At 42.2% G+C, this 27,911-nt stretch overlaps 10 protein-coding genes across 10 annotated transcripts; 4 read left to right on the top strand and 6 right to left on the bottom strand.

The window, feature by feature from the left end:
• Positions 1-48: 48 nt before the first annotated feature.
• Positions 49-1,827, top strand: EAF01_010430 (uncharacterized protein; the record flags this gene model as incomplete). The annotated part of the gene is made up of 1 exon (XM_038918687.1): positions 49-1,827. One exon carries the CDS (start codon positions 49-51, stop codon positions 1,825-1,827), a length of 1,779 nt encoding a protein of 592 aa, XP_038765912.1.
• An 854-nt stretch (positions 1,828-2,681) lies between these two features.
• Positions 2,682-4,370, top strand: EAF01_010429 (uncharacterized protein; the record flags this gene model as incomplete). The annotated part of the gene is made up of 1 exon (XM_038918686.1): positions 2,682-4,370. The coding sequence occupies one exon, from the start codon at positions 2,682-2,684 to the stop codon at positions 4,368-4,370; it is 1,689 nt and encodes a 562-aa protein (XP_038765911.1).
• Positions 4,371-4,566: 196 nt separating this feature from the next.
• Positions 4,567-5,105, bottom strand: EAF01_010428 (uncharacterized protein; the record flags this gene model as incomplete). The annotated part of the gene is made up of 3 exons (XM_038918685.1): positions 4,567-4,635; positions 4,685-4,778; positions 4,879-5,105. The coding sequence occupies 3 exons, from the start codon at positions 5,103-5,105 to the stop codon at positions 4,567-4,569; spliced, it is 390 nt and encodes a 129-aa protein (XP_038765910.1).
• Positions 5,106-5,967: 862 nt separating this feature from the next.
• EAF01_010427 (uncharacterized protein) lies at positions 5,968-6,657 on the bottom strand (the record flags this gene model as incomplete). Its single annotated transcript, XM_038918684.1, has 4 exons — positions 5,968-6,189; positions 6,275-6,290; positions 6,387-6,524; positions 6,602-6,657. 4 exons carry the CDS (start codon positions 6,655-6,657, stop codon positions 5,968-5,970), a joined length of 432 nt encoding a protein of 143 aa, XP_038765909.1.
• A 2,297-nt stretch (positions 6,658-8,954) lies between these two features.
• EAF01_010426 (uncharacterized protein) lies at positions 8,955-10,154 on the bottom strand (the record flags this gene model as incomplete). Its single annotated transcript, XM_038918683.1, has 2 exons — positions 8,955-9,336; positions 9,391-10,154. The coding sequence occupies 2 exons, from the start codon at positions 10,152-10,154 to the stop codon at positions 8,955-8,957; spliced, it is 1,146 nt and encodes a 381-aa protein (XP_038765908.1).
• Positions 10,155-11,227: 1,073 nt separating this feature from the next.
• EAF01_010425 (uncharacterized protein) lies at positions 11,228-12,905 on the top strand. Its single transcript, XM_038918682.1, has 2 exons — positions 11,228-11,929; positions 12,003-12,905. The coding sequence occupies exons 1-2, from the start codon at positions 11,516-11,518 to the stop codon at positions 12,462-12,464; spliced, it is 876 nt and encodes a 291-aa protein (XP_038765907.1). The 5' UTR covers positions 11,228-11,515; the 3' UTR covers positions 12,465-12,905.
• A 1,167-nt stretch (positions 12,906-14,072) lies between these two features.
• Positions 14,073-16,211, top strand: EAF01_010424 (uncharacterized protein; the record flags this gene model as incomplete). Its single annotated transcript, XM_038918681.1, has 2 exons — positions 14,073-15,012; positions 15,133-16,211. Exons 1-2 carry the CDS (start codon positions 14,793-14,795, stop codon positions 16,209-16,211), a joined length of 1,299 nt encoding a protein of 432 aa, XP_038765906.1. The 5' UTR covers positions 14,073-14,792.
• Positions 16,212-17,662: 1,451 nt separating this feature from the next.
• EAF01_010423 (uncharacterized protein) lies at positions 17,663-18,624 on the bottom strand. Its single transcript, XM_038918680.1, has 2 exons — positions 18,279-18,624; positions 17,663-18,228 (listed from the first exon to the last, which is right to left on the bottom strand). The coding sequence occupies exons 1-2, from the start codon at positions 18,410-18,412 to the stop codon at positions 17,901-17,903; spliced, it is 462 nt and encodes a 153-aa protein (XP_038765905.1). The 5' UTR covers positions 18,413-18,624; the 3' UTR covers positions 17,663-17,900.
• A 2,079-nt stretch (positions 18,625-20,703) lies between these two features.
• On the bottom strand, positions 20,704-21,666 carry EAF01_010422 (uncharacterized protein; the record flags this gene model as incomplete). Its single annotated transcript, XM_038918679.1, has 1 exon — positions 20,704-21,666. The coding sequence occupies one exon, from the start codon at positions 21,664-21,666 to the stop codon at positions 20,704-20,706; it is 963 nt and encodes a 320-aa protein (XP_038765904.1).
• A 4,350-nt stretch (positions 21,667-26,016) lies between these two features.
• On the bottom strand, positions 26,017-27,714 carry EAF01_010421 (uncharacterized protein; the record flags this gene model as incomplete). Its single annotated transcript, XM_038918678.1, has 4 exons — positions 26,017-26,526; positions 26,593-26,750; positions 26,826-27,136; positions 27,260-27,714. The coding sequence occupies 4 exons, from the start codon at positions 27,712-27,714 to the stop codon at positions 26,017-26,019; spliced, it is 1,434 nt and encodes a 477-aa protein (XP_038765903.1).
• Between the last annotated feature and the right edge of the window lie 197 nt (positions 27,715-27,911).

Raw genomic sequence — 27,911 nt, 5'->3', positions numbered from 1 at the left:
CGAACTCAAACAATCTCTCAAACAATCTAGTCTAGCCCAGAATTAGCCATGAATAATCAAATTCAGCTTCGACAAGATATCTACAACAGAAGATACGAGAACGGCACGTGGATTTACAGCCTGGTCGACTACCCAAGAAAGCTTACAGTCAACGAACGGTTAAGAATTACCCATACCATTCCTGCTATTCTTTCAGAGTCTAGATACCACACGGCGGAAGAGCTAGAGAAAGCTGGCTACCACTTCATGAAAGGTGGCGAGAAGCACCAATTCGAAGCACACCATACAGATAAACCTCCCACCCACTTTACAAGCCATCTCAGACTTAGCGAGAGAGAGCTAGCGCAATGTGGTCTTCTGGAGGAGCTTGGTAAGCTGCGCGAGATTGCTCTTCATCCAGACTTTCAGACTGGCTTGGCAGACACGATGAAACGCAAATATAGCTACTATCCAAAGAAGAAGGGTATGCAATACGAAATTGGGGTCACTAAGCAACCTGGACACGGAGCTAAGAGACTTCAGCTGGCAGAGATTCTGCGTCGAGATACAGACGATTCGAAGAAGGATTTCTTCCATAAAGCTCGTAATCTAGGCCAGAAGTTGCTTGATATATGGACTCCTGGGTACGAGAATACCCACTCTTTTCAGGATATTGAATGGCATCGAAATGCTGCGATGACCTTCAGCGAGGATTCGAATACAACGCTCAACTCTATCCAACTGAATTACACCAAGCAAGGAACGGCCATCACGGACGCTCTGAAAGGGAAGGCACATCTACATTGCGATAAATACGATCAACCAACTTCCTATTCCGTCGTGTTCTTCATGTCAAATTTTGACGATTGGTATTGTCCCGGCCATTTCATCAACACTACCTGGAGAACCATATTCCCTGCATCCCCTTTCCAAGTCTACATCTTTTCCGGAAGAACATGGCACTGTGGTGCTGGCGCAGGATTCTATCCAGAATGGGTAGGCCCAGGTCATCCCCTACGATTATCAGCTCCATCGGTTCCACTTCCTGCCTTAAGTCCCCTTGCAGCCGAAAATAAGATGAGATGCAACATGGTAATATATCCGACTCGTAGACTTCTAGTTCCCAAGTTCAAGGAATTGAACATTGAGATATGGCAAGCACAGGGCCTTCACGTCTTCACGAATATTCGAACACACCAGGAATGGAAGTTAAGGCTGTTCATTAAGCAAGAAGTATTGTTTAAGCTGATCGCATCGCTTGAAACTAAAGTGCTTTTACAGAAGCACTTCCCTGAGTGGATTCGAAACTGGTGGTGGATGATGACTTTTACTCCAGACATGTTCTGGCATGGTGTCGACGATCTATCTCACGACGCAGAGGAGAGATCCTTGGCATACTTCAAGCAGTTGGAAGATGAAATCGACAAGAACGATACTCAAGAACCCCTTCTAACCAAAACCGGCAAGAACAAGAGAGTCTTGCTCACCGAAGAAGAGAGGGCTATCACCAAAAAGTTCACCGCACACTACGAAGATCTTGGGGATTGGGAAGATTTGGGAACCACTAATCCCGATTGGTTTATTGGGTTATTCTGGTGGATCGACCCTGTTACTGGAGCTAAGACATATCCTTCTCGCGACATGGCCATCAAGACAATCGCGTTGGTTGCTACCGGGCCTTGCAAAGAGCTGGCTAACTCGGAGGAAGATATAGCACAGGCATATGATGGATTTGGTGAGTACAAAGGAGGCACGGTTTTCACGGAACTAGATTCTCCTCGTGCGTTTGATCCAGGTGTGGATACTGTTCCTGCAAATCCCGGCTGGGTCCCCAACTCTGATTGGTAATCTACTCCTCTTGCAGAGAAGACTGAAGAATCGGTTATTGGAGGGTAGACGTTCCGTGTAATGATATGGAGGGGGAAATGCCAACAGATGGAACTGGTTTTGTGCTCTGGGTTACTGTCGAAATATCTATCGTGTGATCATGAATAGGCTGTACTGGCTAGCGAGGCGCTAGTTCTTCCCAAGGATATGATTAAGAACGATTACAACCATAATATACTAAAGTAATTTACACTTATCAATCAAGTTGATGCTATTAGTTATGATTCTACAGATTATTCTGAGTTCTCCTCGAGAGATTGCACGTAGAATACCCACTATTAATGAATAAGGATTCTTGGACCTTCGTTTGGTTGATTTAATGTTTCAGCGCTATGGTAGAGAAATTCATATATAGACAGACGTTAGAAATTTCCTCAAACAAGCATCCCAATTCCAGAAAAGCTCTTCGGTCAACCAACGCAGTCATGAATAGTTCCTTACCTAAGTAGATAACTCATATTTAGTTTCAACTGTGCCTAAGTTTGTGGAACCATCACCAATTACCGGCTTAGCACCAGATGGAAAGAAGGGGTAATGAAAGTGAAGTCCAATAGGATGAATCTATGGAATTTGGATGTACAAGGTTTGAACATCTTTCTTGCATGCTAATTTGTGAGAAGACCGGAGCAAGCTATTCCCGTTTGTGATTCAATTGCCACATATGACAAGGAGGCTGCTGTATCGATATCATGCAAGCCACAATATTCACTTTTCATTTTCGTTCGCCAGAGGTTCCTCGGCACACAGATGATCAATATTAAGAACTTCGATCGCTCTCGAACAACCTCGAGATTTTAAATACAGAACACAGCACTATGGACCAATTACGCCCCTTCACTACTAGTTTCCACGAAGACGTCAAATACAATGGTTCTGGATACTGGCTACACACAATTGACGCGAAGATGCGAGGCCCTAAACTAGCAAAATTGTCTTGCACAATCCCTCCTGAATTGGACGTAGGTAGACAACATACCGACGAGGAACTTAACGAAATTGGCTACATTCGACTAGAGCCAGGTGTTTGTCATTTTGTAGCAGCTCCTAATGCACCTGATGGCAAGCGATTTGACCACGCATACCTTTCTGCAACCGAGATTGAGAAGGTTGGTCTTCTCAACCGCCTGGTTCAAGTTCGAGAAAAGATGCTGCATCCCGACTTGCAGCCGAAGCTACATACCACGATGGCGAAGGTACGAAGCCGTAAAGTTATGGAAGGCCATGCAAAGATCTACGAGCTCGGAATCACGGTGCAAAAACGTACAGGCCGGCACAGTATTCAAAACGGAGTCATACTTCGAAGCGACGTTGACAGAGACAATCGAGATTTGGTAGTAGAACTCACAAGCATTGCGAATGCAATACTCGAGACCTATGCGCCTGGAATGAGAGATGAATTTCGAGCGAAGCGTCGACTACAACGTCCTCCCCTCACGATTGGTGCTGACGAAAACAACACCATCACTAGTATACAGGTAAATTATCTCGAGATAGATGAAGGTATGGATGGACTTCGAAAGTTTGGACACGGACACATCGACGAGCGGGATCATGCCAATATGTTTACAGTGCTATTCTTCCTCGGAAACCCGCCTCCTGATTATCACGTAGGAAGTTTTGTGTTGCTAGGCGAGAGAACTGTATGTCCAACTGCACCCTTGTCAGCTCTCGTGTTCTCTGGGAAAAGTTGGCATGCTGGTATTGCTCCTAGACGATACGATGCCGATACACCAGCATCACTACGCTACGTATCGCCAGTACTAATTCCAGAATTGCCCGCAGGGACTCCTCTCATGCGCTTGTCTGTTGTTGCTTATCCTAATAGGAGAATGATGGATTTACACCCACAAGAACTCGGGTACGAACTCTTCACGTCTGCTGGCAGCGCCTGTTTCCAAAGCCAGAAGAAGTATCAAGAGTGGAGGATGTCCTATTACATTGCGCATGAGCGAGCCATGGTAGCACTAGAGGCATTGGAGAATCGGGAAAGACTGGGCGAGAAACGACCGAAGAGGAAGGGCGATGGAAGGGATCGGTATGTTCAGCTAGATACTACCGGTATCGTACGACATACACTACCATCGTACTTTGTCGACAAATTCCAATGGCGCGATGAACTAACCGGCCAAGTGATGTTCCCATCCACACAATTGGCAATCGACACAATTGCACAAATGGGACAGCCTAATCAAGAATGGGACAATCTTTCTAAGGATATGGCACTCGTTAGCCTTGGTGGAAAGGCACTTGGGAAGAGGAAGCTTTCAGAAATGAAGATGCTGGAGGCTGAAACTCCTGAAAGATCCAAGAGACTGAAGTCAAACGAAAGCGCAAATGAAATGAAGAGTGCTGAGTCCCAGCTGGAAGAAAGAGTTGGTATGGTCGAGGGGGAATTCTATCGATGGGAAGAATTCTTGATTGGACAGGACAATGGTGATGATATAGACCACCAAGAGCGAGCTCGGGAGAGACTTGAAGACCGGGAATCATTTGGGGCTCCGTGATTGATGGTATTGAATCTTCTGGGAAAAACTGCTTCACTAACAATTATTTGAATAGAGAGTAAAATGTAACGATTATGTTCAACAGAAGCACGCAGACAGCACAATTTGCGATAATGAAGATTCATGATACCTAGTGATAGTGACAACGCGAGCTGCAGTAGTTGTAAAAGGGCGCTCCACAAATTTCTTGGAATAACTATTCCTCAACAAAAGCACTCAACTTCGTTTCATTGTAACAATCTTCCTCGATCAATTTCTCCCATTTCTAAATCACATGAGCTAAGAAACAGCAAGCAAGGATTAAAGTAACTCACCTCCCCAGTAATCTTCACCACGGTAGGCAATCTATCAATACCCCATGGCTCATCTCTCCAGAGACTTTTCTTTCCAGGTGATAAATCTCTCCATCTGACAAGATATTTCCATTAGCTTCCCATTCTCACCGATTCACATACACCAGTGACCCTAGACTCTCCTCTGACCAAGCTTCCGGGTAAAGATGACATACTCAGCCTGAGATCCCCCATAGATAAGCTTAACCCTATCCTCCTTTGCAGCTATCTGAAGCTTCTCAGTCAAGGGACCTTCCGCGCTCCGGCAATCTCCACACCAAGATTCGTTTGTCTCGGGCTTGAGGGAGGCGAAAAAGATCACGTATTGTGGTTTAGTTGATCCACTGAGACTCTTTTGAAGGACTTCAGAAGAGTCATTGAAAATGGGGAATGAAAGAGGCATTGTGGTGAAGGTGGGTTGAGTTCTGTAGATTGATGGTATCGTTGGAGATGTGACGGAAAAACAAAAAAACAGATGTGGAGGAAGGTGGGGTATACTGTATATCAACCGAGGTAGAGCCGATGTGTCGCGGAGGGAGGGGGACTACCATCCATGCAAATGCGGCTGTTTACAGAGTATAAATTGCAGAGCAACTGGAGCTTTTCCAGCTGAAACGTGACAAAGCTGGACATTTGGACTCTGTTTTGAGAGGATCCTTAGAAAACAAATGTCTTTTGTCTGCCGTCCTTCTCCTCTCCATCGACCACAATCGATTTCCCTATTAGTCGGCGGTCACGTCCAGGGCTTGACTTCTCTTGCGCTTGGCCTCCCACCTCATTCCGGTAGCCTGTTTTTGAAAGACAACTAAAAATGTGGGTGAACTTGGAAGAAACGCAGATGTATCTTCTTGGCTAGAGAAAGGGTATCGAGGTCTGGTTCTTGGTGGGAGAAATGAGGTGGAGTGTTGGGTACATGAAGACCCGGAGAAGATGATCATCATTTGCCTTGGATTATTCAATCCGGAGCTGGAGCATCAGTTAAAAGATGGCATTCTTTCCTAAGTTCGTAATTTTACACTTCCCGTTCTACTTTCCGTAATGTATAACAAAGCTCTTTGCCAATACGGGTTTCGAGCAAATACTCGCCCCCAAAATACTGTTCGGTTTGACGGAGAAGTTCTCGTTGCGAATCCAAAGCATATCGATGGCGTCCGTGAAACTTCCAAATTACCAATAACTTTGGTTTTGCAAGCCTTGTTTTGAACTAATTTTCACCCAATTCCGTAATACATCGCGAAAAGAGATCTGTCTGGATGACTTCGGCATTATCGTAGCTTTTCTTCTTGCAAGGAATTGACACTCAAACCTTGTTGACATAATTTGATAATTCCAGTTTCTATGACTCGCTTCCCACCATCATTTTCGGTTTGTTCAAAAGGTCCAGAGTCTCGACCACTAAATTTTGAGCTCTCTTCTTCGTCCATAAGCATCCTGTCGTTGCCATGACCATTCCCATATTTAAGCCTAGCACATTTTTCCATTGCTCTCTATATATTAGATTACTCAAATGCATAAGCGTGCAAACTTTTCAATCTTTGGTTCTTGAAATTTTCTTTCCCCATTGAAACATACCATCTGATTGCTTCTGCTGTTGAAAATCAAAATCGACCAAGTAGCAATGCGATCAAACTAGAGTTGGTAAGAATCTATCACAAGCTAGAAAATCACGAAGAGTGAGACTTACCCTCCAGTACTTGTTCCCCATATCATATCAAAATCATCCGCTGGTAGTAAATCAACCGAAGGTTTGAGAGCGTTTTTGAGACGATTGATAATCTCGTCAAGAACGATCAGCTCAGATAGTCCTTGAATACCCCGCCATCTGTAATCATTCATTAGTGAAGGCAGGACTCTAACTAAGTGATTTAATTCTTACCAAGCGATTAAATTCTCGAACACGATGCAGCCATTGCACCCTGTCCCGAAATGTGAGTCGATAACTCAAAGGAAGACATAGTGAATGATGTATAAGTCGTTATCCAAGATGAAGGCAAAGAGTGAAAGAAGATTCTGAAATATAATGAACATAGAAAGCATAGCCAAGATAGAAAAGAGAAGGGCAAAACTTTCTATTGCAACCTCAGGTTAAGAGTGTTTGTTTGTATCCTATGCACCAGCTTACTCAAAAAAGGAAAAGAAAGAAGAAAAGACTTCAGACGCGTTTGCCATTATCCCGACGGTGGATTGATGGTATCAATTCAAACTTCTCGGGAAAGACACTGCTTCCCAGAAATTCTGATATTATCACGGGTAGCTTCATCTCATCAAAATAAAGGGGGTACGCCATACTCAACCGCTACGGTTTCAGTAAACGAGGAAATTCAACCGAAAAAATTATATTCAATGTCGGGAGCTTCCCGTCGATGTGAAATTCGCACCGCTTGTTAAACAATTCTCAGGGAAGAAAAAAGCATCTGCGGGCGCAACTAACCATACACAATTTCAGAGTTCACTGCAACATCGGAAGACTCCTTATCTCTTCTTTTCCCAAAAGAACAAATGAGAATGAATCTGAATCTTCACCTACTCTCCTCTGCCCTCTACTCCGAGATTTTCCCTACTCCTTTTTCTCTCTTTTGCGCATAACCGTGGCCATCTAGAACCGCCACTAAGCCCATCCTTATCACCAACCCGTAAGATCTGTCTGAAGCCAAGTAAAAAAATAGCCTTTCATGTTCTCAGATGCTTATCATCACCAACCCCTCTTCCCATTCATCCTCCATCCTTTCCTCACGACCGCACTGGTATACTGCTCCTCCTCTTTCATTACCTTCATTACCTTCATTACCTTCACTATCTACTCTACACTCCCTCTCCGTTCCGAAATTCTATCCCCAGCCTACGGTCATCCAGATTATCACCATCATCAATGGCACAATCGCTACCATCAAATCTATCCCCATCACTCATTACAACCCCACAATTTCATCCAACACAGAGTAAAACACAAACTTCCGCATTTACGAACCTCTACTACCACTTAACTCTCATCTCTATCTCGCCAATTCCCTCCTAGTACAATGGTACTACTACTATTGCTATCACCACCAAACTCATCAAAACCATTAACACCATCACACACCCACTACACAGAAACGGCATCATCACCATCTCCTTCCTACCCTCCCTTCCCCTCGCTATCCCCCCGCCATCTCCTCGCCAACATCAAATTTTGCAAAACCATCGCAACTATTGCACAAGAACCGCACGAAAACACCACCACGATCCCGTATCATCATTCCCCCAGGAATCCTCATAACCACCACCATACTCAACTTCCTTGAAACCATCACGCAAAACCATACAACATCCCTCCACTCCACTCCACTCAACCACTCCATCCCATCCCACTCCCTACAAACCATACGATACCACCCTATCCACTTATCCACTCCATTCTATACCATCACCACCACCACCACCACCACCATCTCCAAACTCCCATTCCATTCAACCCACCTCCTCAAAAGCCATCCAACACCACCCTATCTCATCCCATCCCCTTTCACTTCTTTCCACTCCCCCCATCTCACTCACACACCCTACAAACCATCGCAACCCATCTCCCTACATCTCACATCACTATCATCTCCAAACTCCATTTCCTCCAACCGAACTATCCCAGGCCATCTCACTCCACTTATACAACACCTCGCATTCACCAATACCACTCTACCTAATGATCTCATCTCATCCCATCCCATCCAACCCCGCGCACCAGACAATAGCGAGAACAGAAACGAGGACTCAACAAGTACTCCACTCCAATATTTCCCTATTCGAATTCTGAACTACACTTGAATGTTATTTTTTCAACCCCACGACCATAAAACCCTCTCTATACTCTATAATCCCCCACGCAATAACAAATCAAGCAGAGTATCCGTTCACTGAGAGGTCCCCAAAATCAAGAAGATATCAAAATATACTTGATTCATACTCAATCACCGAGGAATCAACACGTATCACTCAACTCAGCACATGCAAATTTCCCAAGACAAGTCCAAAAAATACGCAACAGAGAAGAAAGTATTCCTAACCCTAACCCTAAACCTGATTGATATCATAAATCGACCTAATTAAGTAATAGGCAAGCTAAAAACCGTGCTCAAAAATGATATTTGTAATAGATGCCCAAATACGCCAGCCAGCATATTGCCAAACCAAAGTGTTCATATCACAAAATACCCCGCTCAAATGATTCGATTTTCTTCAATCTTCGACGTCTCTTTCCCCTTCCACTCCCCAAAAATTAGATTGCCATTTTATCCAAAATTGCCATGACCCCCTTCCCCTTATTTCCCCCATCATCCAGCTCCTCGACCAACTTCCTAACTCTCTCACTCAAAGTAACCAGAACCTTTCTACAATATTCGAAACTGCCCGTTTGTTCCATGTACGCCACTGCATATTTCTTCACCTGTTCATCATCTGTTTTCTGTTTCAGGATATTGAGCAGGACGAGATTATCGGGTGCAGCGCGAATGGAATGGATGATGGGGAACGAGAATTTTCCCTCTGTCAAATCCTCACACAGGCCTTTATTTTGCGAGTATTCCGGCGACGAGAGATTTTGGTAGTCGTCGCGGATTTGGAAAATGATGCCGATGAGGTTGACTAATGGGACACAATCCCTGGGCAGGGGTGAGCATGTTTCTGTTGATCGGTGGGGGCGGGGTACCCTCTACCTTGAAGTTTGACTCTCCGCTTGCATGAGCTTGACGGCGAGTCTGAAGAGCCCACCGGTTTTATTACCAACCATTTCTAAATAATCGTCTTCGGTGGGACAAGTGAGACTATCTCTCCAAAATAAATCCATACCCTGGCCGCGATGAAGATTTAATAGTTCCTCTGTGTAAATCGTAATCGCTTGTGGATTGTTGAGTTTCTGGAGTTCCTGCAATGCGCAAAAGTATACATAGTTTGCAGAATTGATCGTTTGCGCCGTACCAAAAATACTATGTGCGACGGGTAATCCACGTCGCAGCAATGAAGAATCCTCGACATCATCGACAAGTAATGAGGCTGTGTGCAACATTCCCACGACCTTGGTAATGACCTTTAAACTCTCCGGTGGTACCTCCAGCCATTCGTTGAATGCGGCGATCAATTGTTTCCTAATATCTTTTCCTGGATGTGCCTCCAAATAATCGTATGGACCGAACAATATCTTATCCTTCTCTGGAGCCCAGGAACTCCTTCCATGAAATGCCATATCATTTTTTGTATAGTTGATTGGATCTGGAGCCGCGCCTCCTTGAATTGAAGGATTCATGGCTTCGGAAGATTGAGAAGATTGTGCGATATGCATACTATTTCTCTGACTGATCCAATCGCCTTCCGAGACGGGACGGAGGACTGATTTCGAAGCTGGATGGTTGAGATTATTTTGACCGTTGGAGGAAGTTCGTGGAGGGATCGCGTTGGGAGAAGGAAAGTTTTCGGAAACCATAATGGAAGGACCTTTAGTTGGAAGAAGTCGCTGAAAGATTTGGGTCTGGCTTTATTTCCCACGTTGAATTGATAGGCGGGCGGGGTGAACAAGAATGTGATAGATTGATGCGTAACCCTTGCATGGATTTACGACGATGAAGAAGGGAATTTGTAATGAAGCTTCCTATTTCTGATTATTTGGATCCATTTTCCAATACTGATGGAGATGGAGAAGGAGATGGAGATGGAGAAGGAGATGGAGATGGAGAGATAGATAGCATGTGCGCGCCGTAACTGCAAGTAAGATGGATAGATTCCTAGTAGCTAAGTAAGATAGGGAGATATATGTTGGCAGCCAGCAGAATGTACGGGTTACTTTATAGTTTACTATGCTTAACATGATTAGTTTTGGTCGTGCACAAGGCCGGGAGCTTTAGAATTTCTTCACGCGTTGAATAATAGACTTCCTGCAGATGTCTGTGAGAGTGATGGTTGTGTGATGGTTGTGTGATGGTTGTGCGATGGTGGTAGTAATCGTGGTAGTGGCTGCGTGGTATGTTCATCTGATCGTGTGCGCATACAGATACCATAGCTAGGTAGGTATCCATGGATGGATAAGTAGGTATGTAGGTACTACCTAGGTATATTGATGAACACGCCATATTGAAAGAAATGAGGCTGAAGGTAGCTATTTCTTTCTTCTCTCCTTCAGCATCAGAAGAAAAGGCTGTATGGACCTTGATATATATATATCTATAACTCATGTATTGCTATGGCGTCATGTATATTTCAAGATCATAATGACGATAACAATACTTAACTAATACGAGTCATAAAATCATAAAATCATAAAATTAACAAATTAACAAATTAACAAACTTCCATACAAAAAGAGAACTACATAGGTACCCACAGACAAACTCACTCAAACCACGGTCAATGCATCAGCAAATATATACCGCCATCAATCCTCCATCTCGCTACCGACTACCTACACTACCTACCACAACTACCCAGTATCTTCCCTGAAAGCCTTCCCGTCGCTTTGGATTCGTTGCCCTGAGAACGATTAATAACTAGGTAGGTATACCCTAAAACCATTATACTTCTTCTAAAATTTCTAAAATAAGATAGGATATCTACCTTCTTTCCTTCCCATATTACATTCTCTTCACTTTTCTGTATTAACATAGTCAATAAATCAATATTTATTCCTTCTTTCCCATTGTACAATTCAAACCATTCGTTGCGATTTTGCGCAATCAATCAATCTTTCCCAGAATCAGATAGTGAACCCAAAAATTCAATTCATTCATTCATACACGCCCACCAATCCACGCATTCAAGAACACAAACACGAACACCAAAAAATTTAAAACCATGGAAGCATTACTTTCTCTCTCTTTCGATAATCTTTCTTCCTACGATGCTTCCAAAATTCGCAAAGGTCTCCGACAGGTCGAAGGACTATTAGCCCAAATTTGTCTGTCCAATTCTCCCAGATCTAATGTCGATAAACGTCGTTCAGTCATTGATCCGGGAAAAGAACCTCCGCCACGAAAAGCCCTGAGTGAACTACCTAATGATGCCGCATTTCGAGAATTCTTTCGATTACAAGAGGGTTTCGAGTGGAATGTCGCTATGCGATTGGTTACGTGCTTGGATCGATTGATGGGAAAGACGAATGATGGACAAAGTGATTTGTTAATCATTCAAACATTGGAATTGATCCAGGGGGTTCTGTTATTACATCCTCCTTCGAGGAGTTTATTCTCTCGAGAATTATACATGAACGTATGTTTCCATGCTCAATCATATTCCCACTCTCTCAGAATAACGCACATGATAAAATACTAACCTTCCACAGCATCTTCTCGATCTCCTCGAACCAGTCAATTGTCCCGCAATCCAATCTGCAACCCTTCTCACCCTCGTCTGTTCCCTCATTGACACCCCCAAAAATACTCGCACATTCGAAACGCTCGATGGTCTCTTAACCATAACCTCCATCTTCAAATCCCGCGAAACAAGTCGCGATGTAAAGCTCAAACTTGTCGAGTTCCTCTACTTCTACCTCATGCCCGAAACCCCATCACTACCATCCGGCTCATCAAACTCCATGGCAATAATGCGACGCAGTCCCAGCAAACTCCCCGTTGCAATCAATAACCGAGAAGAATCAGGTAGAAGAAGAGCACACAGTGAAAGCGAACATACCAAAACACTAGAGGAGAAACAAGAATTGCTCGGGCGATATCTCCATAATGTCGATGATTTGGTAGCAGACCTTCGAGAAAGTCATCCTTTTGGAGGAAGTATTGGAAGTTAATTTACGCGGTCAAAGGGAGTTGCATTTCTAAACGAGATATGGTGAAGGGGGGGAATTGTTACAGATACTCACGCATGAAGATTTCTTTCGTACATTTGGACACGCATGTCACGCAACGCATTAATGGGAGTTTTTGTTTGGTTAATTGAGATTGAGGCGTTGGAGGAAGTTTTATTTATTTAATTTTGGCGTACGAGTTTCCTTTAGGAAATTCATGAGTGTGAGTCTAGAGTTGTTACCGACATACCAGTATCTAGTGCAAAGGAGAGAGTATAGATGACCTACAAGGAAGGAGATGTTTTTCCTCTCCTTCTTTGGATCTTAATGTTTACATGGTATTGCATCAAGCTCATCAAATATCATATCATATCATTCTCAATCTCCATCTAATACCAATACCAATATCATATGAATATTTTCACAGGAATGTACAATGTACAATGGAAAATGTAAACGGCATTTCTTACTCCGGAATATATGCACAATGGAACTTCGAACCTCCAAAGGTGGTGTTTGTGTCTTACAGTAGCCGCGGACTTGATGATGATGTGCATAGCATGTTGCCTAGACTAGTAGGTTGATACATATGCATACATTCACCTCTCCATTGGATTGGGAATACTAGGTTGGTGGTTGGTAGGTAGATAGATGTTTACTTACTTGTCTGTTTTGGTTTCGGTGATGGGTGAAGAGATGGATGGATTGGAGATAGGTGTTTTTTATGTATGTATGTAGGTAGGTAGGTAGGTAGGTATGGTATGATATTAATGAACTTTGCTATCTTGGGGTTTGTAGTTGAGATTTGGATTGGATAATAGGTAGGTACTTTAATTCATGTACCTATCTTCTGTTTGTAGTTATGATGGGGTATAGTATATATAATAAGTCGGGTACCTACTTTCGGACCACCCCTGTTTTGAGCCACTCTTTATCATCAAAAATCTCAAAAAATAAATTTTTTAACTTTCTTATTTATGGATAGAATTTATTGAAAATTTATATATATATAATTCAGATCGTTTTGAATCTACTCTAAAAAAATTAGATTTTTCGGATTTTTCTATATTAAAATTTAAAGCTTCAAAATATCGATTTTTTAATTTATATAGAAATTATACACAAATTTAAAACTTTTATAAAAATCTTTAATAACTTTTTAATAACAATTATTAAAAGAAAACTATATATCTTTTTGAAAGTTTTAAATTTAAATTTATATTAAAAATCACTAAAAAAATTAACTATTAAAATATAAATATTAAGAAAATCTTGATCTTAGTATATTTTCAAAGTAGTCTATATACCAATGAACTACGTTATAATGATTCTATATATTTATATATTAAAATTTTAAACTAATAATATAAACTAAGACTAAATACTAAGATTAGTTTTAAATATATGACTCTTATATACAGGCATATAGGCCTTGATATTTTTAGTCTCTTATATTTAGGTTTGTTTATAGTTCGAAGTTTAGTTCTTGTTTGAGAAATTATTAGTAATGAATACAGTTAAATCTAAAGCTACTCGGTCCCCCATCACCGGGATATAAATATTAAGGCTATCTAATGTTTATTTTTCTTCTCAACTTATTCTCTATAGATATCTACATCTATACAAAATTGTACTCCATCATATTATTCTTCTACTCAGTATACAGAATACTATCTCTCTTACATCATCCCAATAAACACCTTCACACACACCTAAATCTCACTCCACAACCTTCCCCAAAATCCATCACCTCAAATCGATTCTCGCTACACCCAGCATACAACTTTATTTATACATATCTCGCTGCACATCCCCGGGTTCGCAAAATCATCAACACCAATAATATCAAGCGATATCTAAAAATGGCTTACGGCTGACCTCAGCTTTTGGATGCTGTAAATGTTAAGAGATGATTGAACTGGGACCGGGTAGAATGGATGGATGGAGGTATGGAAATGTAAGATAAGACTAGATTGGATTTTTCATCGGAGAGTTTGTTTGTTGGCTCGTGGAGATTTTGAATTTTGATGGGGATTGGATGTTGTTTTTTGCGGCTGTGAAGTTTCTTTTCCTGTGACTTTTTTTCCTCGTCTTTTGCTTTCTCATATTCTTTTACGTCTCCATCAGCGGTTCTTGCACGAGGGATTGATGAATTCATTGTGATTATTTATTCATTTCCACCAGTGTGTCACCAGTGACGGAGACTTTTTACCTTTCCCCGCATGCGATTGAAGGGATGTTACATGCCTAGATATTTACTTGTATACATATATCTTGGCATGGATCATTCTATCTGAAGTTCGCCATAGAAACTATTTTGAATCCTTCAAGATGCCACTGTCGATATCGATATTTTCGCGGTCCTTGTGGCTTTTAATATTTCTGGGATTGAGCTTCACGAATGTGGGACAGGTGCGAGGACAATTTGGAGCTGTGAGAATGGAAAATGAGGGGAATGGGAATGTATTAAGTCCGAGATATTATACGGGATTGAATGAGGGAAGATTGTTGGAGCGAGATGGGGGACTTTGTCCGCTTGGATCTCATTCTTGTAATTATTCTCAACTTTTAACTTATCTTCCCATCTTGCATCCTTTATATTTTTCATTGCGCTGCCCATTTCAATTGTATCATGCGAAAAACATCCACTGATTGCAATTTCTTCTCAAAGGTCTCGATATAGATGTAGCAAAATGTTGTTCCAACACCGAATACTGCTTCATATCCCCCTTCAAAGGTCCCTCCTGCTGCGCTATCGGCAGTAATTGCGATTCACCCTGCCCCTCCGCTTCCTATCTCAGCAACAGAACAATCACTATATCCTCCACCACAACCATAACCACAACATGTGTTCCCCGCGCCTGTCTCTCCATCTCTCACTACCAATGCGCTAGTTCTCTCGGCGGAGGCTGTTGCAACTACAACGCGCAATGCATTTTCTCAGACGGCACTAGTGCATGCGCCGTCACAATCTCTCCTTCCTCAACCCCCGCTCTCGTCTCTGTCATCCCATCCGGATGTACCACAAACCAATTCGCCTGCGCTAGTTCCATGGGTGGCGGCTGCTGCGATAATGGATTCGGATGTACGGTTCTCAGCGGTACAAATTACTGCGCTGCTACTACCGGTACCGGATCTGCTATCCGCACAGGAAGCAACGGAATCTTAGCAACCGGGATCTTAGACTCCAATTCTACATCCAACAACCACGGTCTCTCCACCGGCGCCAAAGCCGGCATCGGTGTCGGAGTCGCGCTTCTCGTATTAGCATGTCTAGGAGCCTGCGTCTATTTCTTCACCATCCATCGGCGTCGAGCTCTCCAGTCGAAATCCTCTTCTCATCCGGATATGGATATTCCACCCGCTGCCATGTCCCAGATTTCCGGGTCTCGCTTCTCCCAGAAATCGGAATCGAAAGCGGGGTCGAGAATTTTGAAAAGACAGGGTGCAGAGACATTTGTGAGAGGGGATTCGGATTATTTTGGGAAGAAAGCGCAGAGTGGTCCGTTTATGGAGAGTGAGGAGACGAGTCCGGCGTGCGGGAGTCAAAGGGGAGTTCCGGTGACGCCGCAGAGTCCGAGGGACATTGCGGCGCCGGTGGAGATTGGGGGGAAGGAAAGGGAGAAAGAGGAGAATGAAAATAGGAAGGGGGGGAGGAGTGGAAATGCGAGTTTGGTGACGACACCGGGGGAGGGGTGGGAGTATTTTAAAGGAGGGAAGTCTCAGGAGGGCATTGCGGAGTTGGAGTAAAGAGTAAGGGGAGGAAAGTTTATTCGCTGGGAGTTTGATGGGGAAGTGGGAGAGATTACTTCCATTCTCGTGTTTGAAAATGGGGCTTGGAGATATGAGGTAATGCACATGTAAGGAATATTATACGGTTTCTAAGGATGTGTTTTTTGTTTTGAAATGCAATGCTAGGATGAATGGGGTTTGGATATTCTCAGTCACATATCTAATTCGAATTTGGATCTCACTCACTAACTGTTGCTCCTCGTCTCATCTCATCTCCATCCCATCACATCCCGTGATCACCCTTCGCTGACTACCTAGGTACTTATCTACATTTCTTAATATTCTTTTCCTCCAACACAAATCCAAATATCCCTCCCTCAAAACCTCAGATTTTCCATCCCAGATCTCAGAATCCTCTAGTTATCACGAAATATTCTTGGGAGTTTCTAGTTACGGGAACTTAGGAGTGTTCTTTGGAGAAGTTAGAACTGGCGGGGATTGAGGAAAGGGAGGGGAAGAGATGGATAAGGTCACCGGGAGTAAACTAATTATATGTATATGTATATATGTAGATTAAATTTGTTCTTTGACTATATCATTGGCGCAGTAAAATATAGGAGGTATTTGTATTGTGATGTGGGTGTGGATAAAGATACTTTCTGATGTTTAGGAGAGTAAATAGGAGGTTCGGAGTATAGATATAAGAAATGGGAGATGGAAGGAAGAAACAAGGCACGCAATCGAGTTTTTTATCTAGATATTGGCGAACGGTAGGATAAGCGGGATATCATCCCTTTAGAGTTCCTTTAAAGCATTTTTCTGAAATTCGCATGTCCTAATTTGTATATACATGCAGATCGATTTCAATACCACTTTACTTTGTGTGCAGGGAAACAATCCGGTGTCGTAATGAAACTATACCACGGTATGTCGTTGGAGTGTATAAAGAAGATATCACTTAGCATACAAACAAAGCACCAACTATCCCAATTCTCTTCTCAAATGCTAATGCCAAGCCTACACAACAGGACAGAAAAGATCCAGTCCAGAAACCAAGGACTTTGCCCATCCTTCACTAACAAATAATTGCGATGATTATGATTTTTGTCTTGAATAAGGTTGCTGGTTCCGTCAAAGCCACTTGTCGAATGCTGGAACGGGATGAGATGTCCTTTTGCTCAAATTATTGAGTCTATGTCATGTCTTCTTTCCATATCTGCCCAAATACTGTGGAATTATCACTTATCACTATTAACACTGTCTAAGGCTCTTACAAACACCGATATTATGCTCGAATGCTGATCGAGTCTAACTTTAAACAAGAGAATTTGAAATGATGCTCAAAAGACAAAACTTCAGAACGCAATTCAACAGACTCGCTCCTTAGATTTGCCATCGCTATCACATGAAATGACGAGGCATTGAATTGTATCGTTTGGCGACAGTGGTGATGATGGCGATGAAAATTCAGCGGAATGCCCTTGAGACTTCAGAAATTTGCAAGCAGGAACAAAAATGGGGGGAAAGTAGCTGTATTAATAATGTTCTACTATCCCAATTATCCTCCTCAATACTATCTGCAACAAATATCCTCAGCGCACACCAGAAACAGAAACAAAAACTTCGCTAATATCCATCAATAATTACTAGGTAAACAAAGACTTCCGTAGCGAAAGCCATGACACTTTTCCCTCTCTGTCGATTCCTCTAGTAATCATAGGTCTCCTCCAAACCGAAGGAGCTTGGGCCAGTGTAGCTCTGGATGTCACCAATGGTGGTTGGAACCATAGTGAAATCGCTGTTGGGGAGCAAGTGGATAGCAGTTTGGTTGCTAGCGACAGAAACCGGTTGGGAAACGAAGAAGTTAAGACCGGCATCTTCGCGGGTGGCCCAGAAGGTGCGGGAGGAATCGCCGCAGGAGCCGCCCCATTGTGGGATGTTTGGGAGAGTTCCGTTGGCGTTGCCGGTGACGAGAGCGGTGCATTTGACACCGACTTTTTCCATGCTTCCGGGTTGGATCACGGTCAAGGAGTAGCTGATCGAGGGTTAGTTTAGATTTGAGAAGAGAAGAGGGAGGAATCTTACAGGCACTGGCTGCTGTGTGGGACGCAGGCGGCGCTGAAGTCAGAGACTTGGAAGAGGTTGTAGCGCTGTTCGATGGCGGCAGCCGATGCAAGAGCAACGGTGATGGCGGAGACGATAGCGGATGAGAATTGCATGTTTGCGGTTGGATGATTGATTTCTTGACGAAAAGTTGAGTTGATTGGTTTAGATGTTGGTTATTGTGAGTTGAGATGAGACTGTTTGATGATTGAATGATGATTTACACAGCAGGATATCTCATTCTTATATATTATTCCCATCGCTCTAGATTTCCCTTTTAATGGAGTGTCTCCAGAGTGTATGTTTGGATACGAGATGCACGATGTACAGACGACACAGAATGATGCCGATCTGTGGAGCCGGCAATCCTCGCTCTCGTATTCAGTGGATGCTGTGGCTGTAAGTGGGACGAGTCGAACGTCATTGTATTCAGGTTGCTTGTGCTGGCTTGTAGCCTTGTATGCATGACATTATGTCCCTACATCACATCGCACGTTGGATAAAGATCCAGGCACATTTGGCATTAATGTTAAAATTACTAGACGGAGGGTATGGGTAAAGCCAAGTCATTGGTATTCTAATGATAGGTACCTCGGTGTTTACTATTAGATGTCAATAATTTTCACAATTTATTTATCGTAATTTATTACAAACGTCACAAACATCTAATCTCATGAATGATGCATATCAGACTCAAACCACAAAACCCTAAAGTTTCCATAGAATCACTAGAATCTTCTATACAGATTCCAAAGTCAATCATGCTTGCTGTTAGGTTATTCTTGAGCTTAATTGTCCCCGCAAATAGTATCAAGTACTCTGTACTTTCAAATTCAGCACCATCAGCTAATCAGTACTCGTGCTGCCAGAAAGTATGCCACACTCCACCTCAATATGGGCCACCAATCATCCTGTATTTTACCACCTCATGGGACGTGCTTATGAGTGGAGCATGGGCATACTTTCTGGCCGCACAAGTGTCAAGTACCGGTTATATACCCGCTGTGAAACCCCCGAGATCTGCTCCCACTATTTAATACGAACCCCTATGAGGTAGGTGGGTAGTAACGGAACAACTTATCCGGCTGTACACTGGCACCGGTAGCCCCGATCGAAGAACTAATTCTATGCGAACAAATGATGAAGAATACTTTACGAGAAGATGGAAATGTAAGATCTTACTAAGTTATTAGGAGAATAAGTGACACAATTTACCTGAATAAATGCCACCAGCCTCACGCATAGCCCCTTTTTGCCTCACTCACTCCACTTCCGTATTTTCGGTGGGGTGAAATCTAATTTGTCGAAAGTTTATTTGAACAATGCGGTTTTTCAACGTGTTGGCAGTTAAGGGTCAAATTTGTCAAAAGTGCTGCTGGTCCCTATTTTTGGAAAAATCATGTATGCAGGTACCTAATGTTGGCATATTTTGCAACCTTTGTACCGATTCGCTTGCAATTCTCCGACGCTCGGCTGACCTTTCTTCGTACTTTGTATTGTAACTGGATCTTGTCCATGGCCTGACGCTTTGATCATAACCTGCTTTACTCAGGTCAATACGAGTGGTTGATCCATACTTCGTAGGTAGGCCGAGTTGTATTTCTACACGTGTGGAATACTCTGACTTCGCTATATCGACAGCACAAGCAATTCGCTCCTTAATCCGTTTTGTCAGTGGGTAAAGGGGTGAATAGAGTGGTTGGAAAAACACTCACCGGTCGACAAAATCCTCGTGTTGATTTATGAGAAACCTACCTATGTCTCCACGTTCATCTCATTTTTATTTCATTTTCTCATTTGGCCCGAGTTACACACACAGAGGACATGATCGTGATAAAAGTTTTGAATGGCAGATCACACTGGTTGTCAAGAGTCAAGACATGAATCCTACGAAAATTAGAAATTTCGTATTCATCATTTTTGATTGTTTTGAAATAAAGAATATCAAGAGTAAAGATTTATTTGCTACAAATTTAATCTCATATCGAGATTCCAGTGCTCTATCAATATGATCGGAAAGTGTAGACAGTATCCGTTAGCCATACAATTTTCCACAGATCCTCAGAACCATTGTAACGAACGACTAAATTTCGGGCTTCCTCCAACTACCCAGGCCTTTTGGGCATCAATTAAAATAATGGAGCTATGAACTTTCACCTTGGTGAGAATTGGACGACTTTGGTTTCATACAACCAAAGCCGTCTCTCGTGGTTGTGTCGAACCAACTCTTAGGGAGTAATCACCATCTGGTACTTTAAATAAAATCCATCAAGTCATCTATAGTCAGGCACAGCAAAAGAAGAATATCGGAGGTCCAATGCCATGCTCAATCTCTTTTGGTTTTGATTATAGTCTCATTTCTACTTCCTGTCTTTCTCTTCCCTAGCCTAGCGCGTATGGTATGTCTCTAGAGATAAAGGCCGATATAGTAGCCTCCGTCAGCTACCCCATTCATTGGAGTATTCCACGTGAAACTTGAAAAAGAAGGAAAGCATCGTGGGCACACCATCGCAGAATAGTGCGTGATTCCTCCAAACTTATCAGGATCCCTCATCAGAGGGCATTCACTTTCTACTTCTTTGCTTAATTCAGCCGACTTTTCATAGCTCTCTCCGTTATGTTCGGGAAGGTGCGGCATGAAAAATTCAATTTGATACCTTTCGCTACCCGGAACCGGGGAGTAAGGAGTATTATAAACATACATTTCTTTCCGCACCTGGAATGAACTACCGGGATACAACCCTTGATTCTTGTCATGGGGGGTAGCCATTCTTCCCCCATATATCCAATCACCGACGACGCTCCATTGACCCCATGGAACTATCATGACCCAAGGCCCGCAAGCTCCAGTATCTGTGTCTGGTTTGAGTTTCTCCCAAGGATTTCCCATCGAGATATTTGCCGATATTCGAACATGAGAAAAGCAATTAACACTACGTATCTCGTCACTAAAGGGCATTCCACCTTGATCGGCAGGTAGAGCACGCTGGCAAATCTCAAGAGCAGCTTCATAGTCATTTCGAGTTCTACCTTGAGGTCTTGGATGATTTTCCTCCAGATCTTTTCTTAAAACTTTAGAAGTCATACAAAGAAGCTTTTCGAGAGTTGGCGCGAATGCCTCCAACGCGTTCCAATTCTTGTTATCCTCTGTAAAAGTATCATTTTGAGCTAGAATAGGAATGGTTATCCTCCCGTAGATTTTCGCTGCGTCTGATTCATGTGATTGCAAGTCTTCTGAGGGCCCGGATGGTATAGTAAGGTCGACTGCGGAAATGAATGGGCGGATCTTTTGAAGGTTGGTCTGATTTGCCTCCCAGACATCAAAACTACGTAGTCCGTCGAGATTTACAAGAACCGCAAGACCACTCATTTTTTATAACTTCAAGTACCTAGCAGCCCGAACGTTAGCATCCAAACAACGAAAGAGATATCTGTGCATTCTGGAATTCAATTTGACAATAGGAGTGATTGGGTAGAAATACATACTTAGAATATAGTTCTGTTCAAAATCTATGCCGTGTCGTTATTTGAATCCAACCAAAAATTGATGATCTCTAAATTGAAGTCGAGCAAAGCTTTCATTGATGTTTATGTTCAGGTCTGAGAGTTCCTGCAAAAGCAACATCCGATGTAATACTCTTACTTAACCCATCTTCGCACTTTCCAAATGCTTATTTGGTAGCACATAAGGGAATTGATGTATCTTTACTTCCGCTTCGAGACTATTAGTTCATCATTCTATGTATATGTCATAAGTGGAAGGAACGAGATGGCAATAGCTTCGCGTGAAAATATCAACATACACGCAGTTCCAGAAATAAAAATGTGCCATAAAATGATTTGCAATCTGTCTCCTTCCTTCTTTAAACGCACACTCGATTGGTGTATTGCAATTCGTTCGGATTGGACTAAACCAGATGATCTTTGAAAAAAAGTTCAATCCTCAGACGCAGCAAAGTAATCACCACTATACGCAGCTTATTTACAGCCCCGAATCCCAATTTGGATCTATAATGCTTTTGAACCTTTTATTGAAAGAACTTCTTGCAATCAAATACTAAAAGGCTACCCAGTCCCCTTCAGTGTACCTTCTGTCACTTTGATGAGCATGCTTTTTGATGAGGAGTCCCTTGCAAAAGAGGAGTTACTCATCACTAAAGCAACAGATTCCCTACTTCCAGCCTCTCCCCTCTCTTAACATCTCCTGCAGCAAGAGCTTTCATCTTAAATTCTCTTGATTCTCAATAGGACTACTGCCATTCCCCCATCTACCCAATGTGAACTTTCCATTGGAAAGTCTCCAGTACCGAAAGCTCTGAGTGGGCTCGTAATCCATGAAAGATCTGTTTATTCAAGATGACTAGATTACCTTTTGTTCAATCGTTTCCTTCTGTGCTTGACTCCTTTACGATCACCCAAAAGGAATATTTGGTGTAGTTTATTATACTTTCAACTAACGATCCTCTTCCGAAATTTCAGTTTGCAACTTGAAGAGAAGAATATGTAGCTTGGTTCTGTCCTTTTAAGATTCACAATGTAATTCGCTGCAAATCTCAAATGAAAAACTCTAGACTAGCAAATTTGGCCATATGATTTTTTTTTTCACATCGGGACTTGCTCTTATATTGATTTGAAGCTAGTGAAGAGGGCTCCCATAGCATAGATCCTTCTCTTAATCCCTGATGAGATGAAAGAGCAGTTGCACATATTACTATCATTTGTATGGTTGAAGCACTTCGGCTATTGGGCTATATAGAATATTGGAAACGAATATGTTGGATTGAATTTTCCAGAGCCTCTTCCCAATCTATACATATTCAAAGAGAACCAAGATGTGAGATCAATCTTGAGCGTCTGGTTGCATCAATTTTCAATAGTAACTGATGTGGTCACTGGTCATTCATCTGGTCAATTCAAACTGTTGGTTCTGCTGAAGTTGGCAAAGCGATTTCGATAGGATGCATGTTCTTCAAGTTTTATAATAATGCTTTTATACTTCACTAGAACTAATCAATTCTATCAATTCTAGTGGCATACCGATAGACAATATATAAGTATTTCAGCGAGATGGGATACAAAATATGATCAAGTCCCTGCCAAGCTTGCCGTTCTTGAAGTTGTGCGAACCTCTGATCTGCCTGAGTATCATACAAGCATTCTCAATACCCTTTCATTGATAAAAGTCAAATATCTATCAGAGAGCTGGTGTAACTATCAAATAATAGATCCAAGCAATGAAAAAAGTAGATTGCACTATTCTTGTTATATCGCCAGATAAGTCATTCGAGAACGTGAAATGTGAGATGATGTTCATGGTGGCGATCCAAGAAAGTGGCTGATCATTATATTACTGAATAAATTTTGTGTCTCTATCTATTACTCAAAATCAGGAATATATATGAATGGCCTGAAACGCAGTTTCAAAGGAGTAAAAAGAACACCTTAGTCTATCTCATTTCCCTGGGGAAACACATCACTTGTTCAGAAACTCACTATCATCCCCGGAACATACAATCTCTTATATGCTGCTAGTATCTCCATTGTTCCTATCTCTTCTATCGGCAGAGATGACTATATCGGGATATCTTTGAAGAGTTCTTGATATGTCGAGAACTCTAAGACAAACGCTACTATCTGAGATACTCTAGCTTCTAGTCTTCTCTAAGCTTTATAACCAGGAATTTCATAGACATAATATCATCATCTTCGAATTGATTATCTTATCTATGTTCCGTCTTTACGTGCATATTTCAGAAGATCTACAATATTTACGTGCCCAAATGCTTCTGCTCTTGATATTGGTGTTTGGTCGTCCATATCTCGCGCATATATATCAATCCCCTCAACATCGACGACCACACGTACAATATCCTCAAGACCCAATGCTGCCGCCCACGAGAGTGGAGTGCGTCCATTTTTGTCTTTTTGATTTGCATCTACTTTTCCCGATGACAAAAGCACTTGGACGGTTCTTGGATCGGACTTTTCCCAACGCCCATGCTAGTGGTGTCCACCCATCGATATCTTCTGCATCAGCTCCAATTCCGTCACATTTGATGAGGTAATCAACGATCTCATGGTACCCACCACCTACAGCCCATGATATCGCGTTCCTCTGATCACACATCATGCCACTATTTAATGGAACCTTACTTTCAATCAATTTATAGACTATACAACCTTTGCAAACTAATCCTTTCCCCTGCTACAATCTCGCAATTGACGAAGCACACCAAAAAATATGACAATTCTTGATATCAACTAATCATCACAAATCACAATCATCCTAGCATCAAAGTGGACATGCTGACATCTCACCAACGATGAAATGCTGATCGCGTATGTCCACAGTGAGATTCGTAATCCTCACTAAATTGTGCCTCCCACATACATATACATATACATATACAAGGTACAAGTAAAGCTAGCAGCATCATCACATAACACGAGGTATCAATCAGTTTACGCCAAACTTGTAAGACATACATTGCAATCAATATGGTCTCCTTCTCAGTATGTGAAGACATCTACACATCCACTGCTGATCCCCAAAATATGATTCTCCATCTAGAGCAGTCAAGATGATTACTCACCGGAGTCTGTTCGGAATGTGGTAAGTTGTAATATCTCATCTTCGTTACAGATAGATAGATATATATATGCATTCTAATTTTCGGAAATCCAGCTCTTAGATTTTCCCAAGATTGGTGAAAGGCATACTGGGTTTGTGAAGAGTATCACACCACTAGATACCGCTGATTCTCTTGCCGTAGGCAAAACTCTTCATTGCGTTATGAAAGATTTTGAGTTTGAGGCTATAATTACTGTGAGTATATCCAAATCCCCCAATCCCCAAACCATTTCTTCAAACCACCATTCAAAACCACAATAACCTAGTCAAAAAACACATTAACATCTCATCCCTGCATAGGAAAACTCTCCAAGCAAATTCGCATGGCAAAAACCACCTATTATGACAATCTCCGGTCTGCATTCATTTTTTATTGAACCGAGTGAGAGAAATCCCGGAGACACGATATTCACACAGATAGAGGAATAATCTGGGGGAATTGCGTTTTTGATGGTGCCTTGGCTTTTGGGGAGACTTGTTAAAGGCCAATTTGAGGGATTTGATGAGAAGGTGTGAGAGTCTTTGACGATGGGGAGTAGGTTTAACGGGAATTTTTTGTTTTGCCGGAAGCGTTGTGGTTTTGGGGTAGTCTAGATGCTGTGGTGAACTACATTTTTAATAGACTTATACATGACTTCATGCTATATACAAGTAATTGGCCTGGCTTAAAATATATCGAGATTCTTACAAAGACGCCGAGTAATAAGATGAGATTTCAGGCATTTGCAATCAAGAATCATCAATAGAGGATATTATGCAGTAAGGAACAGAGTTCCGTATTCATTTGAGTTATTAAATTCATCGTTGTATATAGATTCAAGCTAAGAAATCCATGCAATTTCCTACCAAGGAAAAGTAAAGTAAAAATCCTCCCAACCATTTTCCCATAAAACATAAGCATGGCCGTAAGATTTTGCAACTTGCTCAATCCCTTTGCGCAATCTCGCCCACCAATAAATAGGAAATCCAAAGCTCAGCTTCCAGGCTCGCATTTGCAATCTAATGTGCAATGCAATGCATCTCGAATCGAATCTATCCTGCCACACAGCTAATCACCTCAGTCCATCATCCCTTGAAGAATAAACCAATCTAAGCAGAAGCAGCTGCAGTGTTAACCCCCCTCTCCTTACAATACTTCTCAACTTCTTTCTCCAACTGCTCCTTCTGTCTAATAACTGCCTCCATAACATCCTTGACATGTTCTTTCTCCTCGCCCATTCCCTCACCCTCATTACCAACTTCCTTCCAGATTCTCGTCATTTCACTTAAAACCGCACCGAGTTGATTGGGCAACCAAGTAACGATTGGAGAACCACCTGTGGCAACTGGATGCGTGGTTTTCTTGAGAATGTATTCACGAGTGAAACACCAATGACGCCATCTGAAATCACGGACTTGGTCCATGCAGAGGAGATAGAGAGCAGTGGATGCAGGAGAGGAAAGAGCAAAGGATTTGAGATCAACAGCCAAGGAGGCGTTTTGAATGTGTTCAAGGAATTGACGGTGGTTTCCTGGACGGTAGGAGCGGAAGTCCTTGAGAATTGAGGTCAAAGGAGTGGTTGGCATAGGAATGTTGAGGAGGTTATCCATGAGTGGAATCTGGAATTAGTTAGACTGATGACTTTATGTTGAAGATTTTTATCCGAGAAAGGAAGGGAAATATACCATAGAATCATTAGCACCAGATTCACCACGGAAACTCAAGGGTTCTTCAGAAACACCTTCGTAAATGACACCATGTGGGAACATAGATTGGCTAGTAATACCAAAAATGAATGTTCTGAAAGAGGTGTAATCACCAGGCTTCGATTTCTGCCACATGCCTCATGACGTGTCAATTTCAGTCGTCTAAGAGATGAGAATGTAAAGGGGTAAAACAGAAGAAGTAGGAAACATACCATCCATGACAGCATTAACTTTAGTCATAGCTCCCAAAACTTTTCTCATACCTCCCTCAAATGAATCTCGATCATGTTTCTCAACAGCTTCCAAAGAACTTACAGCACCATCAACCAGTGGTCCAGAATTAGAAACCATGTCTACATGGACGAGAACAAAGCCGGCTTCACTGGAAGTGTGATCAAGACCATGTTCAAAGGCACGGATGAGACGGAAGTTATCGTATGTGTAGCCTTTGCTTGGGTCCTCAAGACGGTAGTTGTAAAGAGCATAAGAGCCAGCATACTCCATGAATGGTTTGAAACCAGCACTATGGACGAATGAGATTAGCATTTAATGAGATGAGATTGGAAGGTAGATAATTGTAAGTGAGCTCAAGGTAATGGTGATGGATGATCGTGAAGAGTGAAACAAAAGTGAGAAATATACATACAGCTCAGCACATCTACTGATAGGCAAACTAATAACTCTAGGTAAAGTTTGTCTTCCCAATCCATACTCTTCACCTTTAAGGAATCTCTCATGACAAGGTTCCAAAAGGTACGCACTAGCTAAGAAGCTATAATCGCGATAGAGAGCATTCATGAGAGGTAAGTTATCTTGATACTTATTGATGGCATCGGTAAGATCTGGAAGCTCATTGAGAACTGTCTCTCCAAGGGTGAAAGTAGCTAGAAGACCTGGCTTGCCATCAAGAGTCTTGATAGGCATGCGTTGAAGGATAGACTCTAGAGCATCGAATTCGGAGGGAAGAGTGATAATAGGTTCAGTACGTGGAAGGAAACCTCTGGTTGTTGATACCATGAAGGCCGGCAATGAGTTATCTTCTAGCTTGGTATCCCTAAGGACCTCGAAGTGTGGGAGAGGAGTGGGAGTAATTGAACCCATGATGAAAATGAGTTTAGAAGATGAATAAGAGGCTTGTGATGAAGTGGAAATGGGTGTAAAATGGTAGAAAAAGGGGGTTTGGAAGTTTCTGAAATTTTGTAAAAGTTGTGTTGTTAGAAGACAAAGAAGAGTTCCACGAAAAGTGCGAAATTTCTGTCCTTTTTATCTTGTTCTTCGTGGCCGGAAGGCATTCCGGC

Source organism: Botrytis porri, assembly GCF_014898465.1.
Source record: "Botrytis porri strain MUCL 3234 chromosome Unknown BPOR_016, whole genome shotgun sequence".
NCBI lineage: Eukaryota > Fungi > Ascomycota > Leotiomycetes > Helotiales > Sclerotiniaceae > Botrytis > Botrytis porri.
This window is presented reverse-complemented; position numbering and strand designations above follow the sequence as displayed.

Excerpts from the sequence above, each read along its gene's own strand:
- EAF01_010425 (XM_038918682.1), top strand. The coding sequence starts at position 11,516 with ATGGAAGCATTACTTTCTCTCTCTTTCGATAATCTTTCTTCCTACGAT. Across the intron at positions 11,930-12,002 it reads CTCGAGAATTATACATGAAC|CATCTTCTCGATCTCCTCGA; the intron begins GTATGTTTCCAT and ends AACCTTCCACAG.
- EAF01_010423 (XM_038918680.1), bottom strand. The coding sequence starts at position 18,412 with ATGCAATTCTCATCCGCTATCGTCTCCGCCATCACCGTTGCTCTTGCA. Across the intron at positions 18,229-18,278 it reads CCACACAGCAGCCAGTGCCT|CTACTCCTTGACCGTGATCC; the intron begins GTAAGATTCCTC and ends ACCCTCGATCAG.